Source organism: Lolium rigidum, chromosome 7 (genome assembly GCF_022539505.1).
Source record: "Lolium rigidum isolate FL_2022 chromosome 7, APGP_CSIRO_Lrig_0.1, whole genome shotgun sequence".
NCBI classification, from domain to species: Eukaryota; Viridiplantae; Streptophyta; class Magnoliopsida; order Poales; family Poaceae; genus Lolium; species Lolium rigidum.
Genome location: NC_061514.1, coordinates 84,946,089 through 84,966,101, shown reverse-complemented (window position 1 = coordinate 84,966,101; position 20,013 = coordinate 84,946,089). Strand labels below are relative to the sequence as shown.

General features: G+C 43.8%; 3 protein-coding genes and 1 long non-coding RNA gene across 4 annotated transcripts; 3 read left to right on the top strand and 1 right to left on the bottom strand.

Moving 5' to 3' along the window:
- The first annotated feature begins 2,915 nt into the window (after positions 1 to 2,915).
- On the top strand, positions 2,916 to 5,781 carry LOC124673765. The gene is made up of 2 exons (XM_047209806.1): positions 2,916 to 3,038; positions 4,538 to 5,781. The coding sequence occupies exon 2, from the start codon at positions 4,562 to 4,564 to the stop codon at positions 5,570 to 5,572; it is 1,011 nt and encodes a 336-aa protein (XP_047065762.1). The 5' UTR covers positions 2,916 to 3,038; positions 4,538 to 4,561; the 3' UTR covers positions 5,573 to 5,781.
- A 2,602-nt stretch (positions 5,782 to 8,383) lies between these two features.
- On the top strand, positions 8,384 to 11,876 carry LOC124673766 (vesicle-associated protein 1-2-like). The gene is made up of 9 exons (XM_047209807.1): positions 8,384 to 8,585; positions 8,828 to 8,898; positions 8,999 to 9,080; positions 9,174 to 9,289; positions 9,375 to 9,521; positions 9,603 to 9,644; positions 9,716 to 9,757; positions 11,040 to 11,117; positions 11,445 to 11,876. Exons 1-9 carry the CDS (start codon positions 8,528 to 8,530, stop codon positions 11,550 to 11,552), a joined length of 744 nt encoding a protein of 247 aa, XP_047065763.1. The 5' UTR covers positions 8,384 to 8,527; the 3' UTR covers positions 11,553 to 11,876.
- Positions 9,775 to 10,028, top strand: LOC124673768. Its single transcript, XR_006992815.1, has 2 exons — positions 9,775 to 9,873; positions 9,926 to 10,028. It is a non-coding gene; the product is annotated as an uncharacterized LOC124673768 (long non-coding RNA).
- A 285-nt stretch (positions 11,877 to 12,161) lies between the features above and the next one.
- Positions 12,162 to 18,848, bottom strand: LOC124671617 (the record flags this gene model as incomplete). The annotated part of the gene is made up of 6 exons (XM_047207969.1): positions 12,162 to 12,622; positions 13,291 to 13,415; positions 17,438 to 17,498; positions 17,598 to 17,759; positions 17,874 to 17,981; positions 18,522 to 18,848. Coding segments are annotated over 6 exons (849 nt in total), but the record flags the coding sequence as incomplete, so codon positions are not given.
- Between the last annotated feature and the right edge of the window lie 1,165 nt (positions 18,849 to 20,013).

Genomic DNA, 20,013 nt, shown 5'->3' with positions numbered 1-20,013 from the left:
ACCACCGCCATCTCCATCAACGCTGCTGTCTCCCATGATGAGGAGGGAGTAGTTCTCCCCCGAGGCTAAGGGTTGTACCGGTAGCTATGTGGTTAATCTCTCTCTCATGTGCTTCAATACAATGATCTCATGAATTGCCTTGCATGATTGAGATCCATATGATGAGCTTTGTAATCTAGATGTAGTTATGTTATTCAAGTGAATTTTACTTATGTGATCTCCGGAGACTCCTTGTCCCACGTGTGTAAAGGTGACGAGTGTGTGCACCGTGTGGGTCTCTTAGGCTATATTTCACGAATACTTGTTCACTGGGTTATGATTTGAGTTGGATGTCTCTATGAAATTGTGGTGTGTTAGTACCTCCTATGAATGCTCAAAGTGACAGCGTGGGGTGTTTATTAGTACTTGGGAATACATCTTTGAGGTTTTCTTTTGCATCCCTACATGGTGAATTAGTGTTCGTTATCCAGTCAGAGAGTAATTCAGAATAGCATAGTGAAGTGCTTATATTTATATTCAATTATGATTGCATTGTTGAGAGTGTCCACTAGTGAAAGTATGATCCCTAGGCCTTGTTTCCAATACTGGAAACACCACTTACTTACTGTTCTACTGCATGTTTACTTGCTGCAATATTTACTTCATATCGCAATTACCATCTACCACCATCTATACCACCTGTGTTTTACTATCTCTTCGCCGAACTAGTGCACCTATACATCTGACAAGTGTATTTGGTGTGTTGGGGACACAAGAGACTTCTTGTATCTTAATAGCAGGGTTGTTTGAGAGGACTATCTTTGACCTCTACCTCCCTGAGTTCGATAAACCTTGGGTGATTCACTTAAGGGAAACTTGCTGCTGTTCTACAAACCTCTGCTCTTGGAGGCCCAACACTGTCTACAAGAATAGAAGCACACGTAGACATCAAGGCCTCGCTGCAACGGGCTGGTAGGTCAAAAGATGTCGTGCAAGTTTCTTATTGCGAGCACGCATGACTAAATAGGAATGCATGCCTATGGTTATATTATGCTAAGATGGTTATATCATTTTTACTTGCAATGCCTATGTCTTGCTATTACATGGACTCTCTCATTCATGCAACGCCGTTCATCCATTCATGTGCCTACAGTATTTTAATCATGTTGTCTACTGCAATCATCGCTACTATTGTTTTTGTTTCGCTACTGCTGTTACTTCACTATTACCACTGCCATAAAACTGTTACTACTGATAAACTGTTGCGAGCAAGTCTATTTTCAGGTGCAGGTGAATTGACAACTCACTTATTAAAGCTTATAAATATTCTTTGGCTTCCCTTGTATCGAAGCAATAAATTTGGGTTTTACTTCCCTCGAAAACTGTTGTGATCTCCTATACTTGTGGGTCATCAATCACTATGGCCATGGTGATCATTGCGTGTATCTTGGATGCGAGGGCTTGGAGCATTGCCGGAGAAAAAACAATTGGGTCACTCATTGCCGGGAGATTAGTCTTTTTTCTTTCGGCTCTGTAGCCGTTGGGCTTTAAATATCATGTTACTAACTCTTTTTAATCAATTAATTAAGGCAAATCTTTTCCCTTTTTTAAAAAATAGTACTCCGCATAAGACCGAATATACCGATGAGACAAATATGATGCATGATAAAGGCTAAAATTTACATCAAGGTTGTTTCGAGTCGACGTATTTGGTTCCATGTTTTGCATCTAGGGTTTCCAGCACAACTAAGTGAAAAAACTTCATAAAATTGAATATGCGCAAACCTGCCAAACCTCAAATATTTTACAAAGAACAACTTGAGACACCCACCCAATAGGCGATGATGGCACCGAATGCACTTTGGCTAGGACACACCTTTTGCATGGCCAATCTCGAACGTCTAATTCGTCATCCTACTGTGTAAGCCCAAAAGGTTGAAACATGAGAACCACTAGCATAACTGTTTTGACATGATCACTCCTCGCTACCACCAACACTTGTCGAAGGGTCGAACATCAACCCACATTATATGAAGCCATTGGTCCACAAGACCAATATTTCAGAAGAACTCCTTCATTCGGCCATGTCGGTCACAGTGTCCGCACTTTTATTCTTTGTGAGGATGCCTTGCTATTGATACGTCATCACTAGGGATGGAGTTCTTTTAGCAAAGAGATGTTGCCAATTTCTTTGGTGCCAAGAAGTATTGTTAGCTTAAACCACAGAAATCAGACAATACATTATCGTAAAATTTCTTGTGAAAAATGATCCAGTTTCATATGGAACATAAGTAATTTAATGGCGGATGATAAATTAATTTTACTATTTCATTTTTCTTATGTTGATAAAAATTGGTATGAGTACACGTTTTCGACAAACAAGGGCTTCTTCCAAGAAATAGCCCATTATCAAAGTACCCATATACACCGCTTGCGGCAAAAAAGAAGGAGACGTGGTCCGAAGCCCATCTTGCACAATCGAATCTATCATCTTCTTTGCTGCAGCGTGCTCGCCGTCGGTTCCCCCACCGCGGGGCCAGCCGCCTCGCCGCACCGCCCTGCTTGATCCGCCACCGCCACGGACCTCCATCTAAATCTCCTGCCTCCTCTCGTACCCCTCACCCTAAGCCCCCTAACAATAAGTCCAGCCACTGGCAACACCCATGCACCCTAACCCTAACTCGACAATCCATCTCTTCTCCCTCTTCTTTGGTGGGCCACTAATGGGCCTGGCCCATGCATCGCCCACACGCCTAGGAGGGTGTGCAGCGCAAGTCTTCGGTGTCGCAACAAGCAGTGTATAGGTTTTGCCCCCATTATGCCATAATTCAGCCCATGGTGCTCAAAGTCACAATTGCGTGCTGGGCCGCGTAGCCTCTCTCTCTTCCCCTCGTCGTTCTCAATCCGTGCGGGCAGAGCTGCGGCCCTCCGTCCGCTCAAAAAAGAAGAAAAAAAAAAAAGCTGCGACCCTGCGACGTCTGCCTTTGGGAGAAGAACCTGCCGGAGGCTTCCTCGTCTCCGAGCTCCGGCCGGCGAGAAGCCGAGGGAAGTCCAATCAGGTTAGCCTTCCCCTCTGTTCGCTCTACACGTTAACAACAACTAGCCCCCGAAGAGAAGGCCGCAGCAGGGTAGCAGCGCTAGTTCGAAATCTGCGGATCTGATCGAATTCGAGGCTCTCGGAATGTTTCCAAGTTGCTTCAGGTGTTCGAACGCCTGCGTTTACCACTAGATTTGACTAGTCAAACGGGGGTGATAGCTTGAGTTACTCCATGGTTTTTTTTACGGGTTATTCCGTAGTTGTCTACTCTTGTTATTCGTGAAGCTAAGCTGCGAAAGGATCGAAATTAGTCCCCGAAAAAATAAAGGGTCCACTAGGTCTGCATACCGTTTAGTGTTACCGATATGGGATTTTGGTTCTGCTTGCGCAGAGCTTATGCGAAATTATGCAAAATGAGACAAGGACACAAACTGAAGTATAGAGTATCCTTAAGTTTCTGGTTTCTAGCATTGTGGATGGACGCATGTGTTAATTACCTTGGGCAACCCCAATGATCCGTCAGACAGATTGTGTCATGTGCTCAAAACATCTACGAATTTACAGATCTGTGTAAAGTAGAAACTTCATATCTCCTGAGTTATTAGAGTCTGCCCTTGCTAGTTACCATTTTATTGAATTTCATTCATATGAGCAGAACTCCCACATACTCTATAACTGTTGCTATATGCCAATCTCATGCATACTGTATATTTCTTTCAACTTTAGTTTATTTTTAAGTGCTTAGATATTTATATTTTGGCGTCAATCCTGTACTTAGAAGTTAGAACTGTGGAGGCACATAGGTAGGCTGACTCTTGTTAAACTTTAGGTTTGATAGCAACTTGTCTTACCAAAAAAAAAGATAGCAACCTGTCTTTAATGAGGGCAGCTGAGACAAATGAGTTTCATATTTTAGGCTGCATATTTTGCCACCTTTGTGCCTCAAAAACCAATAACCATGTTTCCAGTTGCAAGTTATAACTAACAGTTAGCAAAACCAATTGCAAGAGCTGAAGCTGAAGCTCTTAACTTAAATATCAATTGGATAAGAAGTACTCCCTCCAATGTATAATAAGTGTCGGGGTCTTTGTTCAAATTTGTACTACTCCCTTAGTAAACCACGACACTTATTATGAATCGGAGGGAGTATCTCAAAACATTTAACTGCATCCATGAGCTTCTGTATAGATCATTGAATATTTGATCTGCCTCAGTATTGTGCAATTACTCCTTTTGACATTACTCTTTCCTGTATGTACTCCTTCCATAACATAGACTGATAATGTTTGGTTCAGTACCATCCATTAAATGGTTGAATGGTATGCAAAGACACAAATGCCAAACATTTAAGCTAATTACTAGATATTAATGTTGAGTTTGCTTAACTGTTGTCAACCTGACACCTAATTGGAATATGTTTCATTGTTCGCCTGTGTGTTTGAGTTTTTCTTAACTGCTAGATATGTTGTCATGATCCAGAGTTCGAGACATTAGGCACTAATTTGTGTATCTTTTATGCAGTGTTGGAATTTGAGATCCTATACCATGGCTTCTTTGCTCTGTTCACAGATAAAATTGAACAAAGCATATGTTAGGAGGCAGGTTCATGAGAACAGATTACCCAGATCTCTTTGTTGGAGCCCATTGCAATCAGGCCATTTTAAAAATCTTGCACTGCGATGCACGAAGAATTTGCCTTGGGAGGCTTCTCTCCCATATGCTTCCTCAGAGGACAGTGCCAGCATTATCATGGGAACAAATGTTGTTGAAGCTATCGATACAGAAGAAGCTCCAGAAATTCCAATCCTCCAGAGTGAACAGGATGTTGTGGAGGTGAGAAATGAACAGGATGTTGTGGAGGTGAGAAATGAACCATCTGGGCAGCTAACAGCATTTAAACTGCCTATGTGGCTGTTAGGGCCTTCGGTTCTGTTGGTTACGGGTATAGTTCCAACTTTGTGGCTGCCATTACCTTCAGTGTTCCTCGGTCCTAACATTGCCGGCTTTCTTTCTCTAGTGGGACTAGACTGCATCTTTAACATGGGAGCAATGCTGTTTTTCCTTATGGCCGATGCATGTGGGCGCCCAGAGAACAATTCGTTTGACCTGACAAGGAAGATCCCAACTACTTACAGGCTGTGGAATCTGGTGGCCAGCGTAATAGGCTTTGCTGCTCCTTTGGCCCTGCTATTTGCATCCAGTCGGGGTACTCTGCAGCCACAGATAGCGTTCATTCCGTTCTTAGTGCTGCTTGGACCATATCTTTTACTCCTTTCAGTGCAGATGCTGACTGAGATGCTTACATGGCACTGGAAATCGCCTGTTTGGTTGGTAGCGCCTGTTGTCTATGAGGGTTATCGTGTGCTACAGCTGATGAGGGGCCTTCAGTTGGCCAACGAGATCACTGCGCCTGGGTGGATGGTGCAGAGCCTCCGTGGCTTGGTGACCTGGTGGGTGCTGGTCCTTGGGATTCAATTGATGCGTGTTGCTTGGTTTGCTGGACTCAATTTTGCAAGCCGTCCAAGTTATGTATCCAGTGATGATGCAAACAAGTAGGTTCGTCTGGGTTACTCATCTTGCTTGCAAACATGCATGATTTTGGGCAGATCGTATACACGGACAAGGGTCAGACTGCTAGAAAACTGTCAGTAGTAGTGTAACTACTGTTGTACATACGAAAAGATCACTGTACTTAGCACACTAGAATGTCCATGTGTAGGAAATACTTTACTTGAATAAATAATATACTCCAAGCTGTTGTTACCTGTCTCAGTGATCTACACTACCAGGTGACTATCGTGTGCATGAATATTAGAGAAATCTCTGTTGGTTGGGTGTGTAATTTGTGCAGGGCAACCTTGCGAAGAAATAGCAAGTTCTGTCTTTTTCAGATAATCTTCTTGATCCAGATATAACACCCGCATCACCCGAAATTGATAACACCCGACCTAACCATGTGTCATGAGATGCATACGGTTTGTCTACCAGCCCACACCGCAACCTACAACCGTTGAATCTCACAGAGCAAGTGCCCAAATGTCAAAAAGATAGAGCAAAAAATCTTACACTTGTCAAGCACTACATGTATCAAGCACACAAGTCCAGTGACATGGCTTAAGACCTAACTCAACACCATTGGTGTGTGGTGCGTCCATTGTGCAAGTATAATAATAATTAAAGAGTATGAATTCCATATTTTACTACATGTATGTGACTTGTTAAACGGAGATCTGCCCTACTTTGCATGTTTCACACAATTTTATTGAACGGATCGACCTTTTAGGATGACATGGCGTGAATGTAACACACACCAACTTGAAGGCGTAAATCAGCTTGATGTGTTCTCACTACCCGAGCGGCCCCCAATGTGCCCCAACTTGTTTTACGAATCAGGCCATCACTGGAGCAATGTCTGTCCTTTTGCCACCTGCCTTCACGAGATTAGGAAGTGCGTGTTTGGTAGGCTGCATGCTGCCAACTCCTGGGTTGCAAAAGTTGGGTGATTGATCACCTTCACACGATGCTAGGGTAGAATCTCCCCATGTTTAAATCACCTCCCAGCCACGCGATGCAGATTTAGCGGTTTGTTCGTGCCATGCTCCCTCGGTGGTGTGGAGGAGAAGGTGGCATACGTGGTGGCTCATGCAATGATATTAAGTGACGTTTCCCATGATTTGCTCCGTTTACCCTATTAATCTCCTTCACCCGTCTCTTCTTATCAACAAAATGGTGTTCCGATTCATGATAGATTACGAAAAAGATGCACATCGACAATGTGATTTTATTTCCGTGATTGGTTCCAAGTTCCACTATCTATTGATCTTCAATATCGTGTTTATATTTGTAATTTTTAAATCTATTTTCTCGATTTTGTTGCACACGGTTGATCTTTTTTTAAATTCCTTAGACCACTAATTTCATCCCGTTGTTCCACAACTCCCATGTTACAAATTTTAAAATGTTAAGTCTTCATCTGCCATGTGTTGTCTGAATCCGTATCTACTTTCTTGTATGTCTTTCTGTGCATCTCTCTGCTGGTCGTTACTTTTTTCTAGATCATTGCTCCGTGATGAGGTCTACTAGCATGTTTGATTGCCACCCACACTTTGACAAGCCCAACTTTAGGAAGTGTGGTAGCCATAAAATTGTGGCAAAAAACACTCTGATCGATGGTCCATCAAACACATGCCAAATTGCCAAATTTGGGCTTGTCAAAGTGTTTGTTGGGAACCAAATAGTCCCGTACTTGATAAGAATGCATATCGACGATGTGACTTCATTCCGATAGTCAATTACAAGTTTAGCTAATTCGAACTCTTTAATGTTGTGTCCATGTTTGGACACCCTTTTAGACTAGTTTTGTCAACTTTATCGCATCCCAGTCGATGGTTCTGAATTTCCTTTGACCACTAGCTTCGTCTCGCTGTTCTCCACAATCCTCATGCTGTAAATTTTAATTTCGATGATCATAAATAGAATGGTTCGAGTTATGCGCAAGTGTGGTGTTGTAGACCAAAAAAAAGAGTTAAATTCACCATGTTGGACAACTATGACAACAACAACAACAACAACAACAACATAAGTAGGCACAAAACTAAACACAAACTTGTATTAATGAAGATTAAGCATGCAACCAAACTTCAAGATCCTGTTGCTGGTCTTGTGCATGATAATGCATCGCAGATGACCAACCACGTACGGTCCAATAGGACATGAAAACAAGAAATTGGTGCAGTCCACCAAACAAGCCGTGGTGTGGTACAAACTAAGCCTAGCTCTGCTCAGCTGGTTAGGTTCCTGTGGTGGAACCAGCCCACCCAGGTTCAGGTCGTAGACTTGGCATGTATGTTCACATTTACCTAGATTATTCCAGGATTTAACGATGGTATTCTTTTGGTGGTAGGTGACGTGCCCATCAATAGCGAGACGTCTGTGGTGTCTTCGTTAATCTCAAAATTTGTCGGACCAGTCTCTCGGAGGTGCTCATATATAGAGATAGGGTGTGCATGCGTGCGTTCACAGGAGTGAGTGTACATGCGTGTTTGTGAGCGTCTGCGTTGTACTGTGTTTCTAAAAAAAATATGCAAAATGACTTTCTCTTTGAAGCAGGGAATGCCCTGGCAGGATGCAAAATACCTGATTACCAGTGCCAATAGGAAATTCACCTACCACAGGGCCACAGCTTTGCCCTTTTGCAGAAAAAGGAAAACCATGCAGCGGTCAAAAGCTGCATCAACCATTCAACCGCAACCGCATTTGGCCCAGCCTACTTTTTACCTCTCGTGCTCGTCTCCCCAACCAAAGACCAGACCAGACCAACCTTCTTCACCCTGCTGCTGCTTTCCAACCAAATTCCTTCCGATTCTCCACTGCTCTCGCCTCCCGAGGCACACTGAACCCACTCCCCAAACCCTAGCTCCCCCCCCTCTTCTCGCACTCGTCGCCCCAACCCCGGATCCAACCCGCGCGGAGCTCGAGCGCTCCCCTCTCCCGAATCCGAGCGCGCGGCAGATGGGCTCCGACGCCAAGGAGCTGCTCGGGATCGAGCCCCTCGAGCTCTGCTTCCCCTGTACGCCAATCTCTCCTCCTCAACTCGCCCGTGCTTTTGTCTAGCTGTTCTGGGCACCTGCCGTTATTCTTGTTGAAGGAATTTTCGGAGTTTTGTTGGTTATAGCTTCCCAGTTTACTTTTTTAAGCCAAACATTCCCGTGCCATTTTCTTTTATTCGGGAATCTGGCGGATTCGTCGGTTTTACTGCTCCTGCTAAATTTTTTGTTATCTCCCTCACACTCTTCCTTTTGGATCCCGCAGTTGAGACGAAGAAGCAGATCTCGTGCTCCATGCAGCTCACCAACAGGACGGATGGCTACATCGCCTTCAAGGTAATCGGAAAACTCTTTTTTCCACAACCCTGCAATTGCACAACTTTTCCAACTTGTCTGAACGCAATGCCGCGTTTCGGCGAATTGCTGCGCTTCTCAGGTCAAGACAACCAGCCCGAAGAAGTACTGCGTCCGGCCGAACAGCGGCATCGTGCCACCGCGCTCCACCAGCGACGTCATCGGTACTGCTAACTCCCACGCCCTTCCAGCAAACCCATCGGGATGATGCTTTGTCATTTATGCGCAAAAAACTGAAACTGTCTCTGATTTCTCAGTGACAATGCAAGCGCAAAAGGAGGCGCCGCCGGGAATGCAGTGCAAGGACAAGTTTCTCGTGCAGAGCGCTGTGGTGACCGAGGGCATGGCAGTCAAGGATATCACCGGAGAGATGGTACACCACTCTCTACCGCCTCTGCGTCTTTGTTATGTTGATGGAGGTTTTGTTCTAGCGGTGCTAACAAGCGAACCTTGCGTAGTTCAAAAAGGAATCAGGGAATGTGGTGGACGAGGTGAAGCTGAAGGTTCTCTACGTCGAACCACCCCGGCCACCGTCGCCTGTGCGGGAGGGGTCTGAAGAGGGCTCGTCGCCCCGGCCTTCATTCTCAGATGGGGTTTATCGAGATGTGAGATCCCTGGCTTTATGTTGTTTGTTTCATTTTCCTGTTTGTGCTTAACTGATTCAGATGTGATTGAATGTTTGTTAGATGGAGGCAACGAAGGAAACTGATGAGACAACATCGTTCTCTGTTAGTATCCCACTTTAAGTGCGCTTTTCTTGCTGTATATTTCTTTTTGTAACGATTGGTGTTGGTTTCAGGAAATGAGAGCGCATAAAGAACCTGAAGAGGTTAACTTTGAGGTGAGATCCTGCCAACACTTATCTTAAGTCTGCTTGCAAGAAGTAATGGAATACAATAACTGATTTTGTATAGGATTGAAACACCCTTTTCTTTACTAGCTCAAGAGTTATTATAGGTTTTGACTAGGTCTTTTTTTTTGAGGTAAAAAGAAAAACAAGTAGTGCAAGGTTTTGACTAGGTCTTAGCAAACCTTGCACTCGAATCTTCCAGAAGTAAATACCAAGTAACGTAGAGACATAGCTTGTGATCTTTTGAACGCACCATTTCAACGAAAACATGATCAAGTGCTTAAATACATATTCCTATGGATTTTGAAGAATGGTAGTGGCGCTAGATCACATATTCTCCCCAAAATTTCTTGCATAACTTAATTGATTACACCAAATGTAGATGTAGTAGATAGTCATTCTTCCTCATTTACTTTGGAGTTGACGATTGTGCTTTAAACATTAACGAGACCCAGACTTGGTAGATTCTATCTGGCACTCTGAGCGATGGTCAATTTAATACTGAAATAGTGAATAAGCAGCAACCGGACCAATGGTTTTTTAAGCCTCACACAGATGGAAGTATTTTGAATTTAGAGTGTCATCCAAGGAGATAAAATTGAAGCCACCAGTCAGTCGATATCATGTTCACCTCTACAATGTGGTGTATGTTGAACTTGTTAAAGTTGAAATTGGGTGCTCTATGCTGATTGTTGCCTGCTCATGCAGCATATGCATTTTTTATTATTATACCACTGGGTATATTTATGCATATTGGTCTGTTATGTTTCCTGTGCACTTATCTCAGAGATCAGTGGATCAATAGTCAATCTTGAAATGGTGGCAAGATGCTCAACCCGTTTAGTTTAGCTTTTCTTAATTCACCATAATATACTGTTCTTGGCCCTTTCTAGTACTTCCTACTCACGTTGCAGCTGTCAATTGTAGCTATTCCACATAATGGTACATAAATGTCCTAGTATAGCAACTAATTCCACATATTGGTACATAAATGTCCTAGTATAGCAACTAAATTGCACATAAATGTCCTAGTATATCAACTAACCTTTTATTAGGGGTGCAAATGCACATAACTCCACAGTATAGCCACTTAACTTTTAGTAGGGGTACAAATGCACATAACTCTGCGGTACATTACTAGTTTGATTACTAATCAATAAATGAACGTGTTGAGACCTTTTGTATTTTTCATCATTTCATCTAAATCGCGTGAATAAATTATTATTTTTTGCTTCCCTTATACTGGCTAATGTCTAATTTTGCTCTTTCATAGACATCTGCGTTGATTTCGAGATTAACTGAAGAGAGAAACTCTGCTATTCAACAGAACAACAAGCTTCGTGAGGAACTGGTTAGTGGATTTGATCATGATGCAAACATTTTGTGGCATGTTGTGCTAATTGACTATAGCAGTATTCTTTGCTGGTGTGATAATTCTTGAGTAAAGAGTTATCATTATTATTTAATATCTTGTCAACACTGTTAATTTTAACATCTTTGAGTCCACAACATATTGCAGCGTGACCAGGATCCATAAATCATAATAATTTCATATAAAATTTATTGTACTGGCTTCATGATTGGAATGTTGGTACATGAGGAAACTGCTAAATGTCAGCTGTGCACGTTGAAACCTAATATTGGCTGTAACTAAGCATCTTGTGTTGAACCTTAACAGGACATGGTGAGGAGGGAGATCAGCAAGCAGGATGGTGGTTTCCCATTTGTGTTCGTGGTCGCGGTTGCTCTGCTGGGAATTCTACTGGGATTTGTCATGAAGAGATAGATGATCATGTGCAACTCTGCATCTTGTTAGGCTTCTGTCCTCAACTGAATCGAATACTGTTGGCGTCTGCATTTCCTGATACACTTATTTACATGTGTAACACTACTACTTCGCAGCATATTCATCTTAGGGTATGACGTCCTCTGTAGTTGCAAAGATCAGATTGTTTGACCACCACACCCGGTCTAGTCGTCGTCATGCTAATGGTAGTTTGTTACAAGGTTGCTGCCAGCTTGGGCATTGGTGTACTTTTGGTAAATTGTAACTAATGTGCTGATTACCTGAGTGATATTTATCCATTGTTTTCATGAGCTGTATTCTATATGACTAATTCGCTTTGCCTAAGCTATCTATCCTGGGAGGCTGGGACGGATTTTTTCAATCATGAAGCCAGTACAATAAATTCGCTTTGCCTAAGCTCCTTTGTGTGTAGCTCAGATTCATGCAGTAGATACTGTAAAGTGTATTCCTCATTGGGACCTTTTATACTGCACACTAGCAAAGCCAAACAATACTGCACTTAATTACGTATGTACTTCATCCAGAAAATTGGATACGTGTACTTCATCCAGAAAATTGGATACGTGTGAGTCTGGGAACTGCTCTCCGGACGGTTCAATGGATTCTCGTTTAATTCAATGCCCATGTGCGCACTTGCCGTGGAACAGTAGCAAATGAGAGAACGGTGAATTCATAATTCCCATCATAACAGAAGCAGTACTCCCGTCAGTACCCAAAACAACGTACGTGACGAATTAACCTACTCCTACCAGGAAACAGCTACTCCTACCAGTTTGTGGCATCGACTGACATGGCAAGAGTGACACCATCGGTCTATCATCCCAAGATGGTCCTGGGGCTTTCCTTAACTGCGCAGACTCATACTTCCTTGTGCAATCTGCACTGATTTTTCAGCTTCCAACTCATGCTGCTGCTTCCCGTTAGGATTTGTGAAGGCACCATCTGTTTGCAAAGACTCCTTGAGTAATGATCATGCCCCACCTTCACTGCCCAGGCTCCTGCAGCATGTTGCATCGGGATACAATGGCGCGGAAGTCCTCGAGGTTTATCTGTCAAGTAAAATTGAACTGTAAGCAGTGGAGCTGGATGTTCAAAAGGTACTAGCAGCCACACATCTGCAATATAAGTTTTCAGAGACATCATTTTTATTAGTACAGATAGTATTGGTAGTCTGATGCAACACTAGTAGGGATAACGACGAACAAGTGTTTGCAGCACTTGACAAACTGACATCCATATCCCATAATGATTATTATAATAATAAAAATGATAACCATAGTAACAAGTTAAAATTATTGGAAGTTGCATTAGTTGGATATGTTGTAGTTAATGGTCCAAATAGGCAATCTAGTGTCATTACTCACTAGTCATTTTACATCAGGTTGACGATAGGAGGGCTATCATTATACAATTACTAATTCTGCAAGGTCACAATACTTCACAATAAATTATCATTCAAATATATATAAGCGACTAGCAGGGAAAAGCATGAAAATCTGCTATTGATGGCTTGTCTGAAGGCCGCACCACCTGGAGAAGTGCATCTATATCTGATTTACAAATCTCTAGAATGGAATCAGTTGACACTGTTAACTAATGGAAAATGCTTCCATGATGGGCACAAATCAAGAATGTTTCTGGTTTCCGAAACCACAAAACTTGGTTCTAAGCAATGCAGTTTTAAACATGTTGTCTTATTTAAGAAAAGAAGGCAAACCTTTCCATCTCTGTCACTATCAAAGCACTGGATCATTTTAGATATCTCAGAATCCGTCCAGATGAAATCATTTACATTGGCCATTCTTTCCAGATCCCAGGGTGTGATATGCCCTTTTCTTGCTTCTGTGCATACAAGTAGTAACCAATTCAGATTGTTTATGAAACTAAAAGATAGAAAGCAAATAAAAAGAATGAACCTTCAGAGTACAAGCCACAAAGAAAAGAGATACTATTCCAATCCAATTTAGTGTTTCTGTTCTAAAGCATACAGGAATGACTACCCAAAGTCTAAAGGGTTGGAAAAAATCAGATTGGCTTTTTAAATACTGATTTAAAGTAATATTTATTGCTTTGTTACCTCAGCAAGCATCCGTCCACACCATAAGTGACTTAACCAATACTTTTTATTTTCACAAAGGAAGGTGGAGGAACAAACAATTAGTTAAAATAGCAAACAACTGATGAAGAAAATAAATAAGATTATTTATACATTTATAAGGTATGTGCAAGGATATGTTGGATTATGGCCAGCAACTTCAAGAAAAATATGCATGATCATACTGGTTTAAGTGTGGTATAACTAGAATTTCTAATCAAATGTCTGCCGAGTTCCGGACCCTTTTACACACGATAAATATCATTTTTTTCTCGGTACCATGCGTTTGACTGAAACACCTAACTCCCGGCTAATTCTCCAAAGTCGCTTGTGATGCATCATTTGAATCAAATAGTTTGTGCTAACTCTAATAATTAAAGAAACGACTTTTATCAATTCCGAACAATTAGTTAAGAGCATGCATGTGTGTGAGTCAAGTGCGTGCCTTTGGAGTCCCGTGCTAGTTAATGGACACATGGCTATTGGGTGGTACATTGGTAACGGTAGTGCACTTGCATTTTTTTCCCCTGTTTCACACCATGCAATCCTCTGTGATGTTGGGTGGTAGCATAGTAATTATGTGGAGCAAGCCCACAAAGATGTATTTTGTGCTGTTTTCACACCCTGTGATCCTTTGTCTTCTCACATATTCCTATATAAATCGCAAGTTGCACCGGTGTTCAGTCTTGTGCTTGAACTTCCACATAGCAAGTGTGTGTGCGTGTGTTTTGATCTTGGTCAGCAACAATGGGGAACAACGAGGCGAACAAGAAGAGAGCGGGGTTGACAGAGAGCAGGGCACTTGTAGCACTCGAAGCGCCCGTTCAATGGAACCCCGGGGTGGTGGAGATGAACCTAGTATTCTTTCACTGCTTTGTATGCCAGCGTCCCCTCAAGCCTCCTGTGCACATGGTAAGTGATCAACGCACTCATACTGCTATGAATCAGGAAAGATGTATCACTACATAGTGATTGTTTTAGGGATGCGACGCGACTATAGATTTGCAGCCACGTCATCTGCGGTGGGTGCCATGGCTACATCTACACGACATGTGACCCGACGGGCTACCGCCTCGGCCAGTCGAGGGATGCTGCTATCCACGCCTTCGAGATACCGTGCCGCTACGCCGCGGACGGCTGCCAGAGCGAATTCCTTTACTACTAGCTCGCCGACCACATGTCCCAGTGTGCCTTCGCGCGCATCACTTGCAGATCGACCGACGCTTGTTCCTCGTGACTGCATCTCGGTTGTTTGCCTCTGGGAAGCATGACAACGGGGGCACCTGGGTTCAAGTCCTAGGTTGAGGTCACGAGCAACACAGTACGCCGTCTCTATCTGCGGTCGATAGTGGCAAGCAGCAACCAGCTTCCCCGTGGAGAGGGGCCGATGTGCATGGCGGTACCACCGGGCTTCGGGAACGAGAGCGAAGAGACCTCCTTCTTGTCTGCATCGACAAGCTCTGAAAAGCGTCAGACGCTGCTTGGTAGGTCCTACATGCATTCTAGGGGAACAACGGCACCAAATCCAAGTCTTATGATCGAGTAGGACCTACCAAGCAGCGTCAGACGCTTATCAGAGCTTGTCGATGCAGACAACACGGAGGTCTTCGCTCTCATTCTTGAAGCCCGGTGGGCGGTGGCACCGCCATGCACATCGTCCCCTCTCCACCGGGAAGGTGGTTGCTGCTCGCCATTGTCGACCGCAGATATAGACGGAGTACCTCGCAACCTACCAAGGTGCATCCGCCGCCGCTGGCGTGCTTTACCGGAGGCAAACAACCGAGATGCCTGACTCGGAGAGGGTCACGAGGAACAAGCATCGGTCGTTCTTCTTGAAGAGGAGATGCCTGCCGCGCCAGGGAGGAGGCACCATGAGTTTGCACGCATACCCGTCGAGTACCTTGGTGGTAGGCCAGAAGTGGGCGGTGGCAACATGGCAAACGAGCGTTGGCGAGGACGTCCGGAATCAGCAGCCGGGCTCTAGGGAAGAGATGGGCGTGAAGGCGGACTGGGACATGTGGTCGGCGAGCTGGTAGTACAGGAGTTTTCTTTGGTAACCATTTGTGGCGTAGCGACACGGTATCTAGAAGGCGTGGATAGCAGCATCCCTCGACTGGTTGAGGCAGTAGACTGGCGGCGGGTCACATGTCGTGCAGATGTAGCCATGACATCCACCGCGGACGACGTGGCCCTCGCACTGCAAAAAAAATCACAAATCTATAGTCGCGTCACATCCCTAAAACAATCACTGAGTAGTGATACATCTTTCCTGTATGAGTGCGTTGATCACTTACCTTGTGCACAAAAGGCTTGAGGGGACGTTGGCATACAAAACAGTGAAAAAATACTAGGTTCATCTCCACCACCGCGAGATTCCATTGAACGGACGCTACGAGTGCCACCAGCGCCTTGCTCTATGCCGGCCTCGCTCTCTTCTTGTTCGCTTCGCCGTTCCCCATTGTTGCTTTCCAAGATCAAAACGTGTGCACACACACTTCATATGTGGAAGTTCAAGAACAAGACTAAACACCGACGCAACTTGTGATTTATATAGGGATATGTGAGAAGACAAAGGATCGCACAGTGTGAAAACATCACAAAACACATCTTTGTGGGCTTGCTCCACATAATTACTATGCCGCCACCCAACATCCCAAAGGATTGCATGGTGTGAAAAGGGGAAAAATGCATGTGCACTACCGTTACCAATGTACCACCCAACAACCATGTGTCCATTAACTAGCACGGGACTCCAAAGGCACGCACTTGACTGACAGGCATGCATGCTCTCAAGTAATTGTTCGGAATTGACAAAAGTCGCATCTTTAATTATCAGAGTTAGCACGCAGTAGCTGATTCAAATGATGCATCACAAGCGAATTTGGAGAATTAGCCGAGAGTTAGGTGTTTCAGTCAAAAACATGCTACCGAAAAAATGATATTTATCGTCTGTAAAAAGGTCTAGAACTCATTTGGTTAGAAATACTACTATTAGTAATAAATTCATAGGAATTTATACTAGCATTAGTAATAAATTCATATGAAATACTAGCATTAGTTTTACCACACTTAGGCTGGCCATAGTGGGTAGTATCATATAGTAGTATCAAGTATATGATACTTTTGTATGATACTAGATCCATAATGCATAGTATCATAGACTAGTATCATAGTTTTGCTATATTAATTGATTTGTAGAATCCCAATACAAATTTGCGTACAAGATTTATTTGATACTAACTTTTCTCGTGATGTGCGCTATGATACAGTATCTACCTATGATACTCTAATCTTCTCTCTCATCTATAATTACCTGCCACATCAGCATTTTTGGTGGGGCTAGGATGCATGATACTAGCTATGATACTAGCACTATGGCTAGCCTTAACCACTATGCATGAGCATATTTATACTAGCATTAGTAATAAATTCATACGAAATACTAGCATTTGTTATACTAGCATTAGTAATAAATTCATATGATTAGTTATACATTTCTAAGGTATGTGCAAGGATATGTTGGGAGTACATTTGATGATACATCTGATCTGAACTTTGAAGAGGTTACAATGCATATCGTAAGCTAGGCACAAGTTCCATGGGCGGGAAATGAGTGTCAGCTGGAAATTCATCAGATCAACAAAACCTAAGTTACTTAAATTCACAGGATTTCCTACTGAGACTCTTTCATGGGTTATTTCCTCAACAAAAAAAAAGTACAAGTCAGATCTTAAATTCCATAATGGGACTTCCAAGTCAGATAAAATACCATCAAATGAGAAGAAGAATGCCACCACATCATCTTCTGACAGTTGTATTCTGCTCCTGACCTAAAAGCAAGCATGAGAAGAAGTGTAATTGTGTAAAACACAAATAAGAACAGATCAAAGGATAGAAACTTAACATGGGCCATTCTGGAAGGAGCATACCTGCTTCTTAGGCTTCCTGTTTTTGGCTGAGTCCTGAATAGGTGTGTTGTTCTTATTTTCGCATGGAGTGCCTTTCCTTCCTTTCGCTCCAGCGCTTGAAGTTTCTGCACCGATTGCTGTCACGGAATTTTGCGAAGGCTCTGCTAAGGAGAGTGCAATTGCCTGCACAAATAACTCTGTTAAAGAGTGAAGAACATAGGTGGAAAAGAAGAGGAGTTCAATTGGCATACTAGGATCCCATCAGTTTGGAGCCAGCATCTGTTATGCATAGATTACCTGCTGCAAGGCTGCATCTTCATCCATGAAGTCGGTGACAGGAACACCCTCTTCTCTAACGGTACTTTTAGAAGAGTTTCCTGAGTTCAGTAGCTTCTTTTTCTTTCCCTGTACATAATGAAGAGAAATGACTATGCATTACACTAAATCAACAATACAGGTACAGTTATACTAAAATGCAACGCCACATTCTTCCGATATTCATTTGACTAGTTGATCTCTAACCATAACATGTGATGGTTAGCTTGGTAAACACAATGTGCTGGTGCTTGGATATTTTAAAACCATGACTTAACGATTTAACATGAGAGTGCTAGGATGCCATGAACAAGCCCACTAAAAGAAATTCAGGAATGCAGCGAGAGAATCCTCTATCGCAATACAGCTGACGCAAAAATGACTCGTGATTATGTATCCTGTCGCTTCCTATGGCTATGGCACGAACACTGTAACGCCTCTGTAATATTTTGGGCTGTATGCATCTCTGTGGCCTTTCACCCATTATCTAAAACAAATGCAGGATGCAGCTGACGCAAAATGTGATCGATACACTATCACCAATGGCCTAAGAAATGTATACTAACATCGAAAATATTACAATAAAGGGCATGGATTAGTAGATTTATTCCAGAGGGAGAAAGAGGGAACCTTTTGCCGAGACCTAGAGGAAGACTTGGTCTCCTTGCCGTCGTGTTCGTCGCTGTCCGATGAGCTCTCCCCATTTTCCTCCTCCTCACCGCCGCTCTCGTCGGACGGGAGGTATTCCTCATCCACATCGTCGGATCGTTTCTTTTGTTTCCTTTTGGCCGCCGCCGCTGAGGACGGCTGGTTGAGGAGTGGGGACGCAGCTAGGCGGCGGATTCCGAGGGCCTGGAGGCGGGCCTCGTTCTCCCGTATCCGCGACAGCCGCTCCTTCTCGTAGTCCGTCAACGGCTGGTCTTCTCCCGCCATGGCGAGGCAGCAGCGGACCAGTAATTTACCCAGAAATCACTGTCTTTCTTCTTCTCCCGTTTCCTCTCCTCCCTTCTTTTATCTTTCTTTCTTGCCGTAGACACAGGCCGCAAGCGTGATATGGGCCTTAGAGCAGCCCAAAAAAACGCCAAATGAAAAAGTGTATAGTTTAATTTCTCGAAAAACTAGTTTCTAGCAAATTTGGAGGTGGCGTAGAACATAACCCGTAAGTCGGAACCAAAAAATTTAAAATTAAAATTTCACGGGAGATTTGTTCATCGCAGTACAAGTTCGGCGATGAGATTCATAGTCATACATACATAATTTACATACGAACGTCAAAATAAAGATCTTAATCTACTAGTCTCCGCCGCTTGACCTAAAGATAAACAAAATTCGGCCCCGGGATACTTGTCGGGGCCTCTAGGCGCGGCGGAGGACGGGGCGGCGGACGACGGCAAGGCGCAGGAGGGCAGAGGAGGACGTGGCCTACTCGGCGTCGAGGTAGATGATCTCCTGCGTCACGCGGCGGACGCGGGCCTCCCTCTGCGAGGCCTCATACAGGCGCACCGGCCGGATGGCCTCCTCCTCGTGGCGGAACCGCGTGCGCACCTACGCCTCAGATATGACGATGACCTGCTGGATCGCCGTCGCCTCCTCCTCCTCCCCTTCCCAGAGCTGCCACCGCGAGCCATGCGGTGGAGGTGGAGGTCGCGGATGCGCGAAAGCGGCGGCGGATGTGAATAAATTTGTCACTGAAGTTGAGCGGCGGAAGACGGCGGAGCGGCGGAGGAGAGTAGGGTTTTGGAACCGAACTCTCCTCCGCGGCCTGTATACATAATGGGCGCGCGTCAAATTTTTCAGTCCCCCGAGAATTTTTTTCGGATCGGGCCGCGCGTTTATGCTCTGATCTGCACAGCTTTCGACCGGAAAATTTAGTTCCGGCAGTATTTACGGACTCTGTTATAGTCGGTCTTAAACCAAAATTTTCTTCCGTACAATGGGTCTCTCTATGTTAACAAGCCTTCTAGTGGTGATGGGTCTCAAATTCTTAAAAACAAATGAACCGCACAAACCACTCATTTACGCGCCAAAAAGCAGCACAAACCAGTACACAATCACTGTTACGGAGTACTTTTATCTGTGCAATCTACATCTACTTGCAGTTTTCTAAAACAAGTACACGACC

Excerpts from the sequence above, each read along its gene's own strand:
- LOC124673765 (XM_047209806.1), top strand. The coding sequence starts at position 4,562 with ATGGCTTCTTTGCTCTGTTCACAGATAAAATTGAACAAAGCATATGTT.
- LOC124673766 (XM_047209807.1), top strand. The coding sequence starts at position 8,528 with ATGGGCTCCGACGCCAAGGAGCTGCTCGGGATCGAGCCCCTCGAGCTC. Across the intron at positions 8,899-8,998 it reads ATGGCTACATCGCCTTCAAG|GTCAAGACAACCAGCCCGAA; the intron begins GTAATCGGAAAA and ends TGCGCTTCTCAG. Across the intron at positions 9,290-9,374 it reads AGGATATCACCGGAGAGATG|TTCAAAAAGGAATCAGGGAA; the intron begins GTACACCACTCT and ends AACCTTGCGTAG.